Source organism: Callithrix jacchus, chromosome 8, assembly GCF_049354715.1.
Source record: "Callithrix jacchus isolate 240 chromosome 8, calJac240_pri, whole genome shotgun sequence".
NCBI lineage: Eukaryota > Metazoa > Chordata > Mammalia > Primates > Cebidae > Callithrix > Callithrix jacchus.
The window spans coordinates 86,304,905-86,322,291 of NC_133509.1; the positions used below are offsets into that span (position 1 = coordinate 86,304,905).

At 36.8% G+C, this 17,387-nt stretch overlaps 1 protein-coding gene across 2 annotated transcripts in view; it reads left to right on the forward strand.

The window, feature by feature from the left end:
• Positions 1 to 17,387, forward strand: part of FRMD6 (FERM domain containing 6) — a 43,665-nt gene that overhangs the window by 11,103 nt on the left and 15,175 nt on the right. The window contains exons 3-9 of one of the 2 annotated variants that reach the window (XM_035260510.3): positions 2,396 to 2,499; positions 3,487 to 3,563; positions 6,151 to 6,337; positions 9,587 to 9,742; positions 13,018 to 13,083; positions 13,960 to 14,028; positions 16,938 to 17,112. In XM_035260510.3, coding sequence (XP_035116401.3) covers positions 2,396 to 2,499; positions 3,487 to 3,563; positions 6,151 to 6,337; positions 9,587 to 9,742; positions 13,018 to 13,083; positions 13,960 to 14,028; positions 16,938 to 17,112 — 834 coding nt within the window. The remainder of the gene's footprint in view (positions 1 to 2,395; positions 2,500 to 3,486; positions 3,564 to 6,150; positions 6,338 to 9,586; positions 9,743 to 13,017; positions 13,084 to 13,959; positions 14,029 to 16,937; positions 17,113 to 17,387) is intronic. The other variant, XM_035260514.3, reaches the window with a different exon arrangement.

Sequence of the window (17,387 nt, forward strand, 5' to 3'; positions counted from 1 at the left end):
GTTGTATAGTATCACAAAGTAATTATTAATATAATCTTATTTTCTGTTTTTCTCTCTCACCCCTTCTCTTTTTTCCAGTCAGACTATATGACTTGGAAAGATTGGGTCAGTTTGTTCCATATTCTTTATGAGGAGAAGATTTTTAAGTAAAGGACTTCATATAAGCTATCTTTTCTCATAACACCTTAGTTAGAGTTAAATTTCTGGGACTTCTCTAAAGCCATTTATTATAAGCTTTCTTCCTTTAAATGATATTTTTTAATTTCTCTAATTTAGTCTTTCATATATCTTTGCTCATTTTGTCAAGAAGAATTTTTTTGGTGCAGTGTATTTAATTCTGTTTTATACTTGAATGTGGACTATTTTCTACGCTGGCATTGGTTTAAATTTAAAGGCTTAAGATATCTTGGAAATCTGGCAATACATGCTTACACCTGCCAAATTGGAAAGTATATCAGTATAGGGTTGGTCAGCTGATAAACAAGGCCCTTCCCCCAAAATGTAAACTGTTTTCAGTTGCCTTTTTAGGAGAAGCTAAAGAGTATGGAGCAGAAAACACATCAGGATCCTGTGAATCAGCCATTTGCTCTTCAGTTTCTTCCTGTGATAGTTAAAACAATAAAACACAGTTGCTAAGCTCTATCCTTGTGTTAGTGCATTCTTCAGTCATTCTTTCAGGGGAGAGTCTGAGAGTGTTAAGAGGCTCTATAGATTCTAAGCAACTTTTAGTAATCCATGCTCAAAGTTAATTCTTCTTAATACAACTACTGCTAGATGCTTGTTGTTCAACAAGTCAGTCCAATAAAACCAGTTTATAACTTCCTTAGGTTTCAAAATATTTTTAAGATGTCCTTTTTTAAAAAGAGATAGTAGTATGGCGAAAGAACATTGGAACAGGAATCAGTTGACCTGGTTCTAATTCTGGTTCCACCACTAACTAGCAGTGTGGCTTTGGACATGTCACTTGACTTTTCTCAATGTCAGTTTTTTCACGTCAAATGAAAATTACTACTCCATTGGCTTTGCAGGATTAATGTGTGCTTGAGAATTCTTAAGGTGTAAAGCTCTGGTCACACTGTAGGTGGAAGAGGTATAGTGGCAGTTTATAAATATATGTATGTACTATTAGGGTGAACAATCTCAATTCTGTTCATTATTTTGCTTCCTTGGATGAGAACTCAAGCCAAACACAAATCAGTTTTGACAGGAAGGTTGTCTGGTCATGTCTATTTCATGTTTAATCAGTGATATGAGAGATGGGAGATAGTGTTAGTTGACTTAATAACTAGATTTAAGTAGCATTCCTTTTTGTGTGTCTGGGATCTCTTTCCTATCCCTTTAATTAAAATTGGTTGACTGATACGTCATTTATAACCAAGGAGTAACTTTACCCTTCCTATTTTCTTCTGGCATTTTACCAGTCAAATCCAATTTGACTTGGATTCAAAATGTAGCAAAGTGTGCACATCTTTGGAGTAATCAGAGAGACACACTTCCAGAACAGGTACATTTTTATGCAGAGCTGTTATGAAGCTGTCTCTTTAGGGATAGGAGAAAGGAATTTTAAAAAAAGATTTAAAACTTTGTACAATGTAGGAATGCCAAAGACTTCTTTTGTGAAATATCTCTCTCTTTTAAAAGATTTATCTTTGGGAAATATGAAGGTGTTTATGTTTTACCTGTTTTCACATGTTTAGATCACTTTAGCCTAGGTTTTAGCAGTCTTATTTTCTGTTCACCTTATGAACATCATCCCTTGGAAGGGATATTTTGGCATTCATCCTTGCTTTTCATAAAATTTTTCTTCTTTTTCTGTGAAATTGATCCCAAAGGCAGTGTGAGTAATGGTTTATCATTTTGTCATGCTGTGTTTTGCTATGTGTGGAACACAGACAAGAAATAAAGATCAGTCTTCACAAAATATGGGTCATACTTCTCACTTGGAAATGAGCTGATATCATCAGTGTTTTCTAATTTCTTACATAGCAATTAAGATGGTGTTTCTGCCCTGTTTCATTATTTTGTACCTGTAAGAGCAGTCTTTGAGCAGAACAAAAGTAAGTTTTCCTAAGACCGATACCCACAATGTTAGAAGTTAAACTATAAGCCATAATGACCCTAGGAACTAAGAAAAAGCAGAAGTTGGAAACTAACATTTTTCTAGATATTATATATTTTAATAGTATGTGTTCTGTATTGCAAAAGCAAAATAATTCACAAATATCTCATTAAAATCTAGTTTACAGGGCCTTTTCTAATATCTCACTGGGTTTTCTTGGCAATATGTGAATTCAGACTACATTCACAAATCTTAAGGCTGTAAAAGAAACTTGTTTCTATATTCTTTTAAAAATCCTTTCTTTAGCATCTGGTCTCCTTTTTTTTTAATATACAGATAATGAACATGTATATATGGAGTTGTCACAAAAGCTTTATAAATATTGTCCAAAAGAATGGAAAAAAGAGGCCAGCAAGGTACGACAATATGAAGTCACTTGGGTGAGATTACATTTATAAGCAAAATTATTTTGATTTTAAAAAATTTTATTTTAGCTGTTATACATTAGAAGAAACCTGTAAGCAATACTTTGTATAGTAGAAAATGGGAAAAGAAAATTGTAAGTTCTGAAGTGTCACATTAATCAAGTATTAATAGCTTATAGCAAATAATAAATGAAATTTGGATTTCTCTTAAATAATGTTGGATAATAACTTTTTAGTAATCTTGGAATAATGCTTTGAAATAAAAAGTATGGAAAAATTATTTGCTCTTGTGGCTATGCTAGGTATCAAAAGTGCTGTTCTAGAAGTTATTACAAACTTTTAAATCTACTTTTGCTATACTTGCATTTGATACTTTGTCCTTTCATTATACTGGTGCTTTATTTCGCACACATTGATTTCATTTACGTGGGAGAACATTAATAGGGAATTCACTCGTGTTTCCAGAACCTCCATAGTAAGTGAGGAATGGTAATAAAAATCCTCTAATTTGTGTTTAAGAAGTCTTGGAATAATAGAAGGCTACTTCAAAGCCAACTACAAACTAAAGAACATGAATGTGTAAATAAACAAACAGCATATTAGAATTTGGTATGTGGAATGTCAGAGGAACAAGAGAACATTTGTAATAAGGAGCAAATGGTCACCACAGGGAACAGAGCTGAGCGAGGAGCTGGATCTCAGCTAGAAATTTCCACTGGCATTTATTTTTGTCTTCCCTTATGTTGTCATTGGCATTACAGTGAATGCAAATCGGATAGAGGGATGGTGCCCTGTTTTGCTTTATAACTTCCTAATTTTATATGAACCTCATATCTCTATGGGACAACTGTCTACCTACTATAAGCCCCCACTCATTATAAGTAGATAAAACTGTCAGCGTTTAAAAATTATCTTGCAAATAATTGTATTTTGGTTGCTTTTGAAACTCATTTTCAAAGTAACTAGAAATAGCTTGATTTGTGTGTGTGCTTTTGTTTTTAGGGTATTGACCAATTTGGGCCTCCTATGATAATCCACTTCCGTGTGCAGTACTATGTGGAAAATGGCAGATTGATCAGGTAAGAGGACAGGGAGAAATTCAAAACCTTTTTTCCCCATAGCCGTTTTTCTAACATACCAAATAAGTTACTTGTGTTTATTCTTTGTCTTCAACTGTTAAGATATAAACTCTGTAGAGCAGCATTTTTTTTTCTTTTTGATCTTTTTGTATACTGGTATGTCCTCAGTCCCTAAAACAGAGATACAATAGCCATTCAGTAAATATTTGTTAAGTGAATGAATGTTAGACTATTGATGAAAATGTTAACAGAATCACTGACTCACATTTTCTACACTCCACATTTTCATAAACAAATCAGTCTCCAAAAAGATACTTTTTTCAAGAAGAAACCAGCACTTTTGTGAAGAGTGAGGGGATTGATTATGTTCTTTTCCAGTGGTAAGGTGGGAGTGAGTCAGGGGCAGGAACTCTCCTATAAAAGTGGATGCTTGCCGGGCGTGGTGGCTCACGCCTGTAATCCTAGCACTTTGGGAGGCTGAGGTGGGTGAATCACCTGAGGTCAGGAGTTCAAAACCAGCCTGGCCATCATGGTGAAACCCCATCTTTAAAAAATAAATGAATAAATAAAATTGGATGCGTGTTTATATGATAGGGTTTGTTTTCACATTTGGGGTCTTGCTTACATTCTTGGCAGTAGCTTTAAAGCCAAGATTAAGCCCAGTGATGTTATCCTATCAGAATCTTAGGTGCAGTTTGACAAGGGCAGGTAGTTGATTCTTTTTCTGGAGTAGTGTGCATGATCAATATTAGGCTCAGAATACAGATTAAGAATTCACCATTTCAGAAGCTCAGTCTATGTAGGAGGATTCAGTGCTGGAAAACTTTCAGAGGTGACTTTCTTGGCCAATAAAAAAAATACCAGAAATATTAACTCTGTTTTGCTTATATATTTTTAAACTTTGAGAAGCTCCATGTGAAAGAAACAAAATATATTTGGCTAGTGAGTTACATGTAAAATTAGCTCTTGATATTTTTATCAGTGCCAAATGCAAATTTAAAAGTAAAAAATCCCATAATAATTTTTTTAACAGGCTAAGAAACTTCATTAGTTATTCTCAGTTTACATAAAATTTTTACTTATTTTACCTGCTAGGTGTGACATGACCTGGAAAGAAGGAATATATATATTTAACAAATAATTAGCCCCCTGCGGCTAAGTTTTAATGCATCCCTATGCTTCTGCCCCTTTTTCCCAGGCATGAACCAGTCCAAACTATGTGTCATTGGCATTATAAAAAGAAGCGCTTTGAGGCTGGGCAGGGTGGCTCACTCCTATAATCCCAGCACTTTGGGAGGCCAATGCGGGTGGATCATCTGAGGTCAGGAGTTCCAAAACAGCCTGACCAACATGGAGAAACCCCGTCTATACTAAAAATACAAAATTAGCTGGATGTGGTAGCACATGCCTGTAATCCCAGCTACTCAGGAGGCTGAGGCAGGAGTCTTGCTTAAACCCAGAAGGTGGAGGTTGCAGTGAGCCAAGATTGTGCCATTGCACTCCAGCCTGGGCAGCAAGAGCGAAACTCCATCTCAGAAAAAAAAAAGCGCTCTGAAAAGTGCTCAAAGGGGGAGAAATTACATAAATGCTTTATTTTTAAGCTCTTTCTACTTAAACATGGTCTTAGTTAAAATAAACCCATATGTGTTTATTGTTATCTACTAATGATATTAGCTGTGATACTCAGATAAACATTGAACCTGAAATAATGTAGAGGCAAATGAGCTCATTAAAATACATAAACACATTTTTACTTTGAGCAGAAAAGCATCCTATTTGCCAGTAAATGCTTTTTGGGGCTTTTACCATGTTTTTCCCAGTCAGCACTTCTTAATGTGTTTAATGCTGACTGTATTTGTTTCTGACCTCAACAAATTGTAATGAGTGCCCTGTTAGTATTTCCTTTTGTGGGGAGTATAATAATTGTCCTGACATGTGCCTATAAAAAAATACCACAAAAATAACATTCACTTAATTAAAAACCCCCAAAAAGATTTAAGGAATGCATTCATTTCATTCTTCTTAGAGAAGTTTAAAACAAGTATAAGAACACCTTCATTAAGCAAATTTTTTTCCAGAAGAGTATATATACAAACACTTATAAAAGTACTTAGAACAATTGCAGTGTGTTCTGTTAAAAAATAATAAAAAGAACAGCAAAACACTGAAGCAGGATTGCTCCTCAGATTTTTTCCTTATTTATGTCACATGTGCATCATCATTGTAGCAAAATTAGTATAGACAACACATGTCTAGCTTCTATTCTAATACTTGTTCAGTGACATATTTACCATTTTAGAGTAGAATGATTCAGACCTTTTTCTTCTCTGAACGAATCAAATGCTGTAAGCCTTAGGAAATGTTATTTTTGTTGTCTGGATAGTCTGACTTGGGGTTCTGACCCCCTGCAGTCTCTGAGGCAGCTCTTAGATGTTAGCTACAACTGCTCCCTTTTCAATGAGGTGGGAGGGAGGAGCAGAAACAGAAGGGCTCCTGTCACCAGATGGAGAGCAAGCTTTGGGTTCTGTTTACATGTCATTGGATTGTTCCATCAAAATGTGAGGTCTGTTTTCTTTTATTTTCCTAGTGACAGAGCAGCAAGATACTATTATTACTGGCACCTGAGAAAACAAGTTCTTCATTCTCAGTGTGTGCTCCGAGAGGAGGCCTACTTCCTGCTGGCAGCCTTTGCCCTGCAGGCTGATCTTGGGAACTTCAAAAGGAATCAGCACTACGGAAAATACTTCGAGCCAGAGGCTTACTTCCCATCTTGGGTAAGCACTGTTTTTAAATTCGAAAGAGGGTTTTCTCTCAACATTTCTAGTTTCTTGTGTTGCTACTCATGCTCTTTAAGAAATGGGAACACAGATGTTCTGTGGCCAAATTCTTCATGATTCCCAGATACAAATTTAATGCTTGAGAATATGGCGCACATCATGTCTTCATGTACTCAGTCTGCTTACGGTGAATGGGGAAGAGGATTGCCATCCATCCTGTTAATACAGTGGAGCTTGGAATTTGCCAGCCTCCTTTTGGCAATGACATGTCCTTGACCTTCTTGCCTACTCTTACTAAAGCAGAATTTTCTCCCTTTGAAGGAAGAATAACATAACTCTTTTAAAAGTAGGATTATTCTTAGTTTTCCTCTGCTGAGAAAACAAGTATGTCAACTTCTGGCTCACGCCTGCATGTCCTTTACTCCCAGTGGAGGAACTAATCCCTTCTTTCAGCAAGGAAACTGAAAATAAGTTCAGTTATTCCAACGTGAACTGTCTCAGCTGCCCTTTCTCCACCCCACTGTGTCTGTGTCTCTTCCCTTCATGTCTCCAGGTCTATGCTGTATTTTTTCTCTCTTCTGTATCATTAGCCCCTCCCCAAACTAACTCTTCTTCAGTCAGAACATACACAACATGTTTGGTTCTCACTCACCCATCCTCAAGAAAGAAATGGGGGAGGGAAAGAAGAGCTACTACTATTGCCTTTCCTTCTTAGTAAAGCATCTTGAAAATGTAGTATATATTTGATTATTTCAGCTTCTTTACTTCCCACAAGTGTTCTTCAAGCCATTTCCATCTGCCTTCTTTCCCCATCAATCTACTTACGGTGCTGTCCCTTAGGTTGCTCTTTATCGATATAGTAAAAAAATAAAGTAAAAAATTAAATATACATTACCTTTGCTTTATATTGACCACAATTGCTTTGAATTGACATATCCAGTAGACTCTTTTCACTGAATTTTGCTGCTGTACTTGACACTTAACCACTCACATCTTGGGAGACCTCATCCAAATTAATGCTTAGAACGATCACCTACGTGAAAGCAACTCCGAAATCTGTTTCTCTCCCCTATATCCATAAGGTAGCTATTTACCCATAAGCACTTCAAACTCAAAATGTCCTAAATCAAATTCATCTTCTTGCCACCTCAGTTCTACATATTCCTACCTCTGAGTACATGAGAGCCATACGGAACTCGGCCTTATCACCATTCCTTCTCCCTGTCCTGTCCCATCAACTGCAACACCCTGTAACTTATGTGCTTGAATACTGATCACCCAGCTTAAGAAATAAAATTCTCTTCTATTTTTGTTGTCATTATCTTTCCTAAATGTGCTGAGTCTCAGAGGACAAGAGTAGGAGTTAGCCAGGTGAAACAGAGAGGGGCTTCACTGGCTAAAGGAACTGCAAGAAGAAAGGCATCCCCTCCCTGTCTTAGCTCCTACCGTTTCTAGGTTCCTGTTCTCAGCAGCCCTGTTGCAGAAGCTCATCCCTGCTTCAGTCTTTACTCCACAGCTTGTAAATGAAATGATTTTGCTTCTGATTTAAACTTTCAGGGCCTCCTGTGTCACCTATGGAGTGAAGCTCAGGCTCCCACGCATAACCTAGAAACTCTCCAGGTTACAGTCCCCGTCAACCATTCCAGCTTTTTTTCTGATTGTCTTCCACCTTGACCTTTAGGCTCTGGCAACATCCAGCCATGGATTTGTCTCCATACCTACTGTGGTGTTTCATGCTTCTGGGCCTTTCTTCTTGCAGTTCCTTTAGCCAGTGAAGCCCCTCTCTGTTTCACCTGGCTAACTCCTACTTGTCCTCTGAGACTCAGCTCAAGTGTGGCTTCTTCTGGGCAGACCATCTAGGTGCCCTGTGCTCAAGAACCTGGCCATAGTGTTTTACATCTTATTTTCACATGCTTTATTTATTCCTTGCTCCCAGTAAACTGTTTCTCAGTATGTTCTGAAAGATGGACGTAACCTTAACCTTTTCTATTTCCTCAGCCCTTCACATTGAGGTACTCAGTAATTTTTTGCTGTGTGACTTACAGTGCTTCATTTGTTGAAGAAAAATCGCAGTATCTGTCAGACTATTCCTGTCTATAGCATGTTTACATTCTCTGGTTGTCATCAGCGGCTCATTGAATCTTGATTATTGAAATCCAGTTAGTATGCCATGGCAACCAGTGTGCTGAGATACCAGTTTCCCCCACTCTTGGGATCACCAAAACCGTCTACTCTAGTGCCTTTACAAACACTATTTTCAGTGTGTTTTTGATCTGAAAAAAAGGTTGACAAGTAGTGATTTACTGATTACCATGTAAAAGGAATCTGGAAAGAAAAATCTGTAACTTGAGTTCTTAGCAGAAGTTGACAACTGACTATTTAATTCATCATGTTTGAGTCTCTGTAAAATATTAAATAGGAAGAAACAAAATGTCAATATAAAGACATTTTAAAATAAAAAATTCTGTAATTTTTAAATTTAGATTATTTTAAACACTACTCTTTTGCTCACATTGCATAATGCTTTTCATCTTTTATAGTCCTTATGGAATCAGCTAAGACTTTAATCAACACCTTTCTCTTAGCCTGCAGCTGCTGGATACTATATATTTGACATCTGAAAGGCCAGACTACTGTCTGATGAAAATCTCAGTCACAGTGAATCACAGTGAATGTTTGAATGAAACGGTTTTCTCATGAGTATTTCCACAGTGTTCATATCAGCCTCTTATGCAAGAACCAAAAATGTTTTAGAGAATTTCTCCCAGTCCCCTGCCTTCTTTGGATTAACATTTAGAGCCTCCCACTCTGTGGCTGTAGTTTTCTTAGGAGTTAGGTAGGATCCAGAACCTGAAGATGTGCATACTGTAGATGTATTTCATGGTACCAAGTATACACTTGCAAGGATAAACAGTTGTGTGTACAAAATTATGAAAGTTTGTGTAGTTTTTTTTTTTCTTGGTGACTTTAAAGCAAAGATAACTTATTTTTCCTATTTGTTGTGATTTTTCTTTTTAGGTATTAGGTAGTAGAACTAAATTGACTCTGCAGCTTCTAGACTTAGCCAGTTCAGCCTAGTAACGTAACAGATGGTGAAAACAGAATGAAAGTGGGAATTTTCTAATGGAAAGCAACCAGTTTTCATAGCCTATTTTAGATTCTCATTCTTTCATTGTTTTGGGGGTCGGGGTAGTACTTACATCTCTCCAACAAATGTTGCATTGCACACTCCTTGTATCCCAACAGGTTGTTTCCAAGAGGGGGAAGGACTACATCCTGAAGCACATTCCGAACATGCACAAGGATCAGTTTGCACTGACAGCTTCCGAAGCTCATCTTAAATATATCAAAGAGGCTGTCCGACTGGATGACGTCGCTGTTCATTACTACAGATTGTATAAGGTACGAAACGGCAGCTAAGTCTTCAGCTTCTGAGAAAAAACCTCTTCTCAATAGGATTGAGAAGGAAAACCTTAGGATTTCACTTCCATTAAAAATGATTATTTTGCTTTTCACACACTTTGAAAAGAGTTTCCTTGAACTGCTTTTTGTTGGTGCAGGTCAATCTTGGAGAGGCCATGGTGCTTTTCCTCTGGCTTGGAAGCAGAATGGGGCATTTTTTAATTGTTCTAATAGTGAGATGACAAATGGCTATAAAATGTTAATCTGACTTTTTCATTGATTATGGCATTATTATTTCTCTCCTCCCCAAATCTGCTTTTCTGCTTTGGGGAATGACATTTATAACTTCTTTGATAAATAAGTTTTAATATTCCTCAAAGTAAAGCTATACCTGCATTGTGTCCCTTAATTACAAGAGCATTAACAGCAAGCAGTGTTTATGGAGTCCTGTGTTTACTGGGCACACTTTATATGTATTTTTTTAAATCCTCATAACTCTATACGAAAGGTACTTTAATTTTTGTTTTACAGACCTGGAAACTGAGGATTAAAGAGATTAAATAATTCACCTAAGATCACAAAACTAATTGGCAAAGCCAGGATTTAGTCAAGGCCTTCTTGATAACACAACCTGTGTGCTTAAGGCACTGTATTCCACAGGTTCCTCACTCTCAGAAGTTACTCTCCTTTGTGTCCGGTATATCTCTAGCCTCATTGTTCCATCCTGGGGCGGAGATCACACACTCAAATAACAACTGGGCCATGCTCTGCAGGGAATCACTCACAGTACTCTTCATCATCTCATCGCCTCTTCCCCTCCTCCTAACCCCTTTCGCTCTTCCGTAAATGCCACTTTTTGGTAAGAACTCCTGAATACCCACTTAAGTATTCAAAGGTATATTCTCAAACCAAATGGATAAAGTGGTTAAAATGAATTCAGTGGGGCCTAACTGCCTGGGGTTGAATCTCAGGTTGGCCTCTTACTATGTGACCTCAGGCAAGTTACTTACTTACCCTCTGTACTTCAGTTTCCCCATAGTTAAAGGGGACAGCAACATACCTTCCTTTTAGGATTGCTGAATACTAAAGAAATTGTTGGATGAAAACTGCTTAAAACAGTGCCCAGCACCTGTTAAGCATGATGTTAAGTTTGCTGCTGTTACCATTACCATTGTTAGTATTATGCTTTTTATCTCTACTATGCCCTTTGTGGTAAGATTAGCATAGCTAGACTATTGGAAATTGGGCTTTAGTTTGGATGTATTGCTCAGTAATCTTCTTAGCTGGTTCAGACCAACCGATGGTTTTTCTGTCTCTCTTCTATGCCCAAGAGATGCATTATTAATGTCCCATCATCCTTGAAAGGCATAATTGAGTTCCATAAGATCTCGTTGGCTAAAGTCCGAAAGGAATAAGTTGTAATTTTTTTTTAGCCTTAAGAAATGTCATTTGTGATACCTCAATTTATATGAGATGAAAATAAATGACAGTTTTGATAATTCGTTTATATTTTAAAATGTATTAGAAGTATGAATTATATGTTGGAAAGAGTAAGAGTGTGGCCTTGGAATCAGATGTCAATTAGAAACCCTATGTCACTACTTGCTATAGCTGGGATCCTAGGCAACTATAATCCTGAGCCGTCTATTAAGTAGGATGATACAATATGCTTCACAAGGTTGGGAGGCTTCAGTGAGGTAATGAATCTGAAATAATGAGATGGAATACCTGGCACATTAGTGAGTGCTCAATAACCATTAATTGCTCTTTGCTTTATTTGCTTGGGAAACTTGCTATTTTAAAGAATCCTATTATGACATAAGAATCTTTTATTGAAGTAGATATCCCCAATTTATCTTCTGTGTAAAACTTAATTTTCAAGTTTACTTAAAGTATGACACCTGTAAATTGCATAGAAAATGACTCTTATCTGCTATAAACAAGATTTTTGATAAAAATGTAACAGAAAGAAGTGGGGGGAAAGACATTATTGGCTGATGTGCAGTTTTTATTCTTTGGAGAAATTCAGTGGCAGGCATTAAATTTGCTTCATTTAAGGACTGGAAATAAGGTAGACAAAGAACAGGGAACATTCTGAAAAAAAAAAAAAGAAAAAAAACTGTTTTGTGCCCCTTTCCCACCAATATATACCTTATACTTGAAAATCAACATTTTTATGAGCATAGCTTTATTTCAGAAAGAACTATGTACAGCTTTGAAAGCAAAATTGACCAAAACTCATATAATGATGGATTAGTTTCTCCTCCTAAAGCTTATACGGTATGTGCCCTTATTCATGTAAAAGTATACTAGTTGGAAAGAAACAGCCTAAATAGTCTAAATAGGCTGTGTCTTATAATGCCAGGTGAGGATACATTTTCTAAAAATATTTCATTCCATGTTCATGGGAATGCTGGCACTAAGCCTATAGATCTGCACATATTTGTTGTGTTTATTGGGAAATCTCATAATGAAAATATTTACTTAGTAATTTCTTTTCTCTTCTATTTTGAACTTTATGCATTATATACTTATTACAGATGAACACTTAAAAGATGTGGCTGAATTTTAAAGTACATTTTTAATTGTGGAGTTTTTTCCCCTTATACTTGTTGTAGTTTATTTTCTACAATTTGTGGTTTGGCTGGTAGACTGTGTATCATATTGACAAGTGATAATTGAACTTATTAAAAATAAGCATTTCCAAACTAACTGAATACAAAGTTTTACAACTTTATTATCTATCCTCATGAGACAGCCTTGAATATTTAATCACTTGCCCCTAATTTTGGCTTCAGAGATGGAGGATTTGCCCAGTTTTAAACATATAAAGTCTTACACATCTCAGAATATAACTATTGCATTAGATTTAAGATTGTAACATCCGAGAAAAGAGTAATCTTGAGATGGAAGGTGAAAAAAATCAAACGATGCAAAATCAACAAAAATAGTCTTGTTTATTGGAGTTTTCAATAACAAGTATTTAGAATATTGTCAGATACAAAAGTGTATGTAATATAGTAAAAACACTAAAACTTTGAAATCTCAGGAATTTAAAAAGTAGAATATACTATTATTTATTTAATATGTGCCCATGGTTTTCTTAATTCTTGTAGGAAACTAGGTATTTGGAAAGCCTTGAGCAAAGTTATTTTAAGTCAAAAACTTTTCAGTCTTGAATTTCCATTCTGAAATGTTTCTTTGGTGCTAAATTGTCCACCATAGAAAAAAATATATAAAAACATTTAATTTTTTATCAAATCCTATTCCTGCAGGATAAAAGGGAAATTGAAGCATCGCTGACTCTTGGATTGACCATGCGAGGAATACAGATTTTTCAGGTTGGTAAATGAGAAATAAGTGTCAAATGCTATTGGCCATGTCTTAACGTTTACAGTGTACCTTTGTGGTCCTGCCATAGGTTCAGTAGTCCATTTTTGGCCATTGGCTAGTCATAATTTCCTATTTATCTAGCACAAATGTGGATGATGTAAGATGGATGAAGTGACTCAGCCTGGTTGTTCACAGTAATAAGTCCTCTATAACAGAAAAAAAAGAAAAGAAAAAGCCAAAGATTAGCCCAGGTTCATCACTAATAGATCACTGACAGATCGTTAATATCCAAACATTTCTCTGTGCGTCATTGATTTTAAATATTTTTTTATCCTCTGGAGCATTTATATATAAGTGAAAAGAAAAATAACATTTTAATATTGTGCCTGACCAGATGTGTTAATTTCCCTTATACTTTTCTGATAAAACTTATCCCTTAAATAAGTAGTAACTGTCACCCTTTAGCATGTGGGAGAGTATTATCCTGCAGCCATCAGAAAGGGAGACAGAATACCTCTTTCTGCAAGACACAGAAAAGTAGAAGGATTCTTATCTTTGATGTTGGCAAAATAACCAGTTAGGAAAATCTGAGTGCCTTATCGCATCTCTTGAACACCTGAGTCTTTCTGACCTTTTATTTAAATTTTGGGATAGGCCAGAAGGGTAAAGATTGTCTTGAAAGGACTAGTTAATACAGTTACACAGGAACCAAAAGCCACAGAATCACTAATCTTATAATTACTGTCTGTATTTCTCCAAAGAGATGTGGGAGGGTTTTTCAGATTTTAATTACTGTACTTTACTTTTCAGGGAAAGAAGTTAGAGCCATTTTACAGTATCTATCATTTTTCCCATTAACTCCATATGCATTGTTATTTTCACAGAATTTAGATGAAGAGAAGCAATTACTTTATGATTTCCCCTGGACAAATGTTGGAAAGTTGGTGTTTGTGGTAAGTTTAAAATAACTGGCTTAAAAGAAAAGTCTCAATAATTGCTTCGTTTGGTGGATTTTTATTTTTTGTTTTTGTTTTTAAACAATATTGTCTCAGGTACAAAAGCTGTTGTTTTTAAGAAGTTGACACTGGAGGTAATTTGCTTTCTTGTATTCTAATGCATGTGCTATATATTCATTGTCACGCATATCAGTAGTGATCTTAAAATCAAAGAATCTTACAGTAAAGAATCTTCGAGCAAAAGAAGTTAGTAATTTTAATTTATGTTTGGTCCCTAGCACATGACCCTAAGTTATTCTAATTGCAGAAGCCATTTAGTGTAGAGGTTAGCCAGTTCTTTTGAAAGTTACCTCTTTTGAGCAAAGAATAAAGAAATATATAAAAAGAGGTTTCTATTAATATTTGACTATTTAAAACTCATTATTTTAAAGAGAGGTCTACAACTCTTAACAGGAAAAATACTCTTACAATATTGAGAGTGATAAGCTTTTTTTGTTAGAGCAGCTTCTTGATTTTTTCCAACGATTTCTCTATTTTGCCAGCTATATCCATTTTTTAGTAGGCTTCAAATAATTATAGTTAAAAATGTGTACATTTCATCATAAAAATTCATAGTTCTGGCTGGGCATAGTGGTTCATGCCTGTAATCCCAGCAATTTGGGAGGCCGAGGTGGGTGGATCACCTGAGGTCAGGAGATCAAGACCAGCCTGGCCAACATGGTGAAACCCCATCTCTACTAAAAGTAAAAAAATTAGTTGGGCATGGTTGTGCGTGCCTGTAATCCCAGCTATAGGAGGTTGAGGCAGGAGAATCGCTTGAACCTGGGAGGCAGAGGCTGCAGTGAGCCGAGACTGTGCCATTGCACTCCAGCCTAGGCAACAAGAGTGAAACTCGGTCTCAAAAAAAAAAAATTCACAGTTCTGCTTTGTTCAGAAATTGTTGGAAAAAATATATGAAGAAAGGAAGGGAAGGATTTATAGACATGGGCTTCTCTCCTGTAAGGAAGAAGGCCTATATAAATAAAGGGCTATATTGCAGATAGAATGTGGGCATTGACTCTATGCTGCCTTGTAAATCAAAAGATGTGTTTCTGACTTCACAGTATTTTAATTACTTGGGCACAATTCAATATGATTTCAGTTTACTTATATATTACATTGGGCCTGACCTGTCTCATCCTAACTGGCTCTTTTTTGTTTCGAGCTATTTGTGAAAGGATCTGAGCTGTTTGAAAAGGAGCAAATTAGGCCGGGCGCCGTGGCTCACGCCTGTAATCCCAGCACTTTGGGAGGCCGAGGCGGGTGGATCACGAGGTCGAGAGATCAAGACCAACCTGGTCAACATGGTGAAACCCCGTCTCTACTAAAATACAAAAAAAAATTAGCTGGGCATGGTGGCACGTGCCTGTAATCCCAGCTACTCGGGAGGCTGAGGCAGGAGAATTGTCTGAACCCAGGAGGCGGAGGTTGCCGTGAGCCGAGATTGCGCCATTGCACTCCAGCCTGGGTAACAGGAGCGAAACTCCGTCTCAAAAAAAAAAAAAAAAAGAAAAGGAGCAAATTATGACCCACTTGCCCCTTTCATGTCCCAAATTAAGTAATAATAAAGTAAATTTATGAAATTGAGGGTTTTTTTTAGGGTCCTGGACTTGGTGCTTACTGATCTATTTGTGTATTGCCCTTATCTGAGGAGCTTTTTTTTAAGATACGTATTTTAGGGCCTCATCATCCTCCTCCAGGAGATTTTTGGCTCAGTGAGTCTGGAGTAGAGATGAGGAATCCATTTTGACAAGTTTCTCAGATGATACTTATTGCAGCCAACCCAGCCCTGCCTAGCTACATGACCTTGAGCAAGTTACATAAACTCTGTTTCTTGGTTTCACTCTAAAATGTGGATAATTATCTCCCTAGACTTGCTGTGAGGATTAAATGAGTGGATACATGCTTAGTGCTCAATAAACGTCAGTTGTTACTTTTTCAGTATTGGGATCCACTGGTAGTGCCTTTAAAATGAGGGAAAGCTTAGAGATTAAAAAAAAACGAAACACCACCACCTTATCCCTATTTGGGCTACATAAGCCCATACTGCTGTACACACTTCAAGGTGTATGGTTAGAATATGCCTCCATCCTTGCTTTACCTCCACCCTCTAGCTGAGAATCATTATATCTGAAATACTCCTTTTTGTATTTCAGTTGCCCTGTTCATGATTAGGAAAGTTAAGAGAATTCATAATATCCCATAACTGTAAGAAACTTTGTCAAAGCTTTGCCCTTAACTTAGGACTTTATCTTAATGATCTCACACTTAGAGAATGAGATTCCTTATATCTCTACTGATAGCTGTTCTTGTTCTTTCCCATCTCATCCCTCCAACTACGAGCTCTCTCTGTGTCCAGCTAGGGAAGTTTTCCATTTCTTCTAAACCCTAAATAGATATCCTGTCTGTCTTATTCACTACCTTTTTTTGTTTCAGTGCCTAGTAAGGTGTTTGGTACATAGTAAGTGTTCAATAAATATTTGACTGCATTAGTCTCTTCTAGAATTGGTGGTTTCGTTGCTGAGTTAGGGTTTGGGGATTACATTTGATGGTTCTTTTATGATGGACCTTCTCTTCTCCATTACACAAATAGCCTGCCCAGCTAGAGAAACCAAAGACACTCCTCAGCTGTTTTGGTTAGTCAGTGTTTACCGATAAACCCTTATGGCTGGATGCTTTCCTAAATTTTTGTCCTATGACATTTTTGAAAGGGAAAATGGTAATTTATCCCACAAGGAATTTTAAATGAAACTTTATATATTTCAGAATCTGTAATTTTCCTTACTAAATAGAAAATAAAGTGGACTTTGGCAAGCCAATCAGAGATTTTTTTCTTTCTGAATTTGATTCATGGTTTCCTTCCAAAGGGCAAGAAATTTGAGATTTTGCCAGATGGCTTGCCTTCAGCCCGGAAGCTCATATACTACACGGGGTGCCCCATGCGCTCCAGACACCTCCTGCAACTTTTGAGCAACAGCCACCGCCTCTACATGAATCTGCAGCCTGTCCTGCGCCATATCCGGAAGCTGGAGGAAAATGAAGGTATCGCAGGGTCTAGGGTGTGGAAGCAAATTGTACCTTTGCACCCATGCCTCTTACTCTGGGTGGGGGTCTTGAGCTCCTACAGAATTGGATTTTGGGACTGGGACTTTCCAGATTGAGAGCAGCATTTCTATTTACATCTCATTATGTTCCAGAAGGCAAAGGGTTAGGCTTCAGCTCCACCTACTGTAGCACCTATTCAAAATATCTTGAGGTGACCCCATTAAGCTAACTCAGTCTTTAAGGTTTTCCCATGCCTGACTTGAAAATCCTTG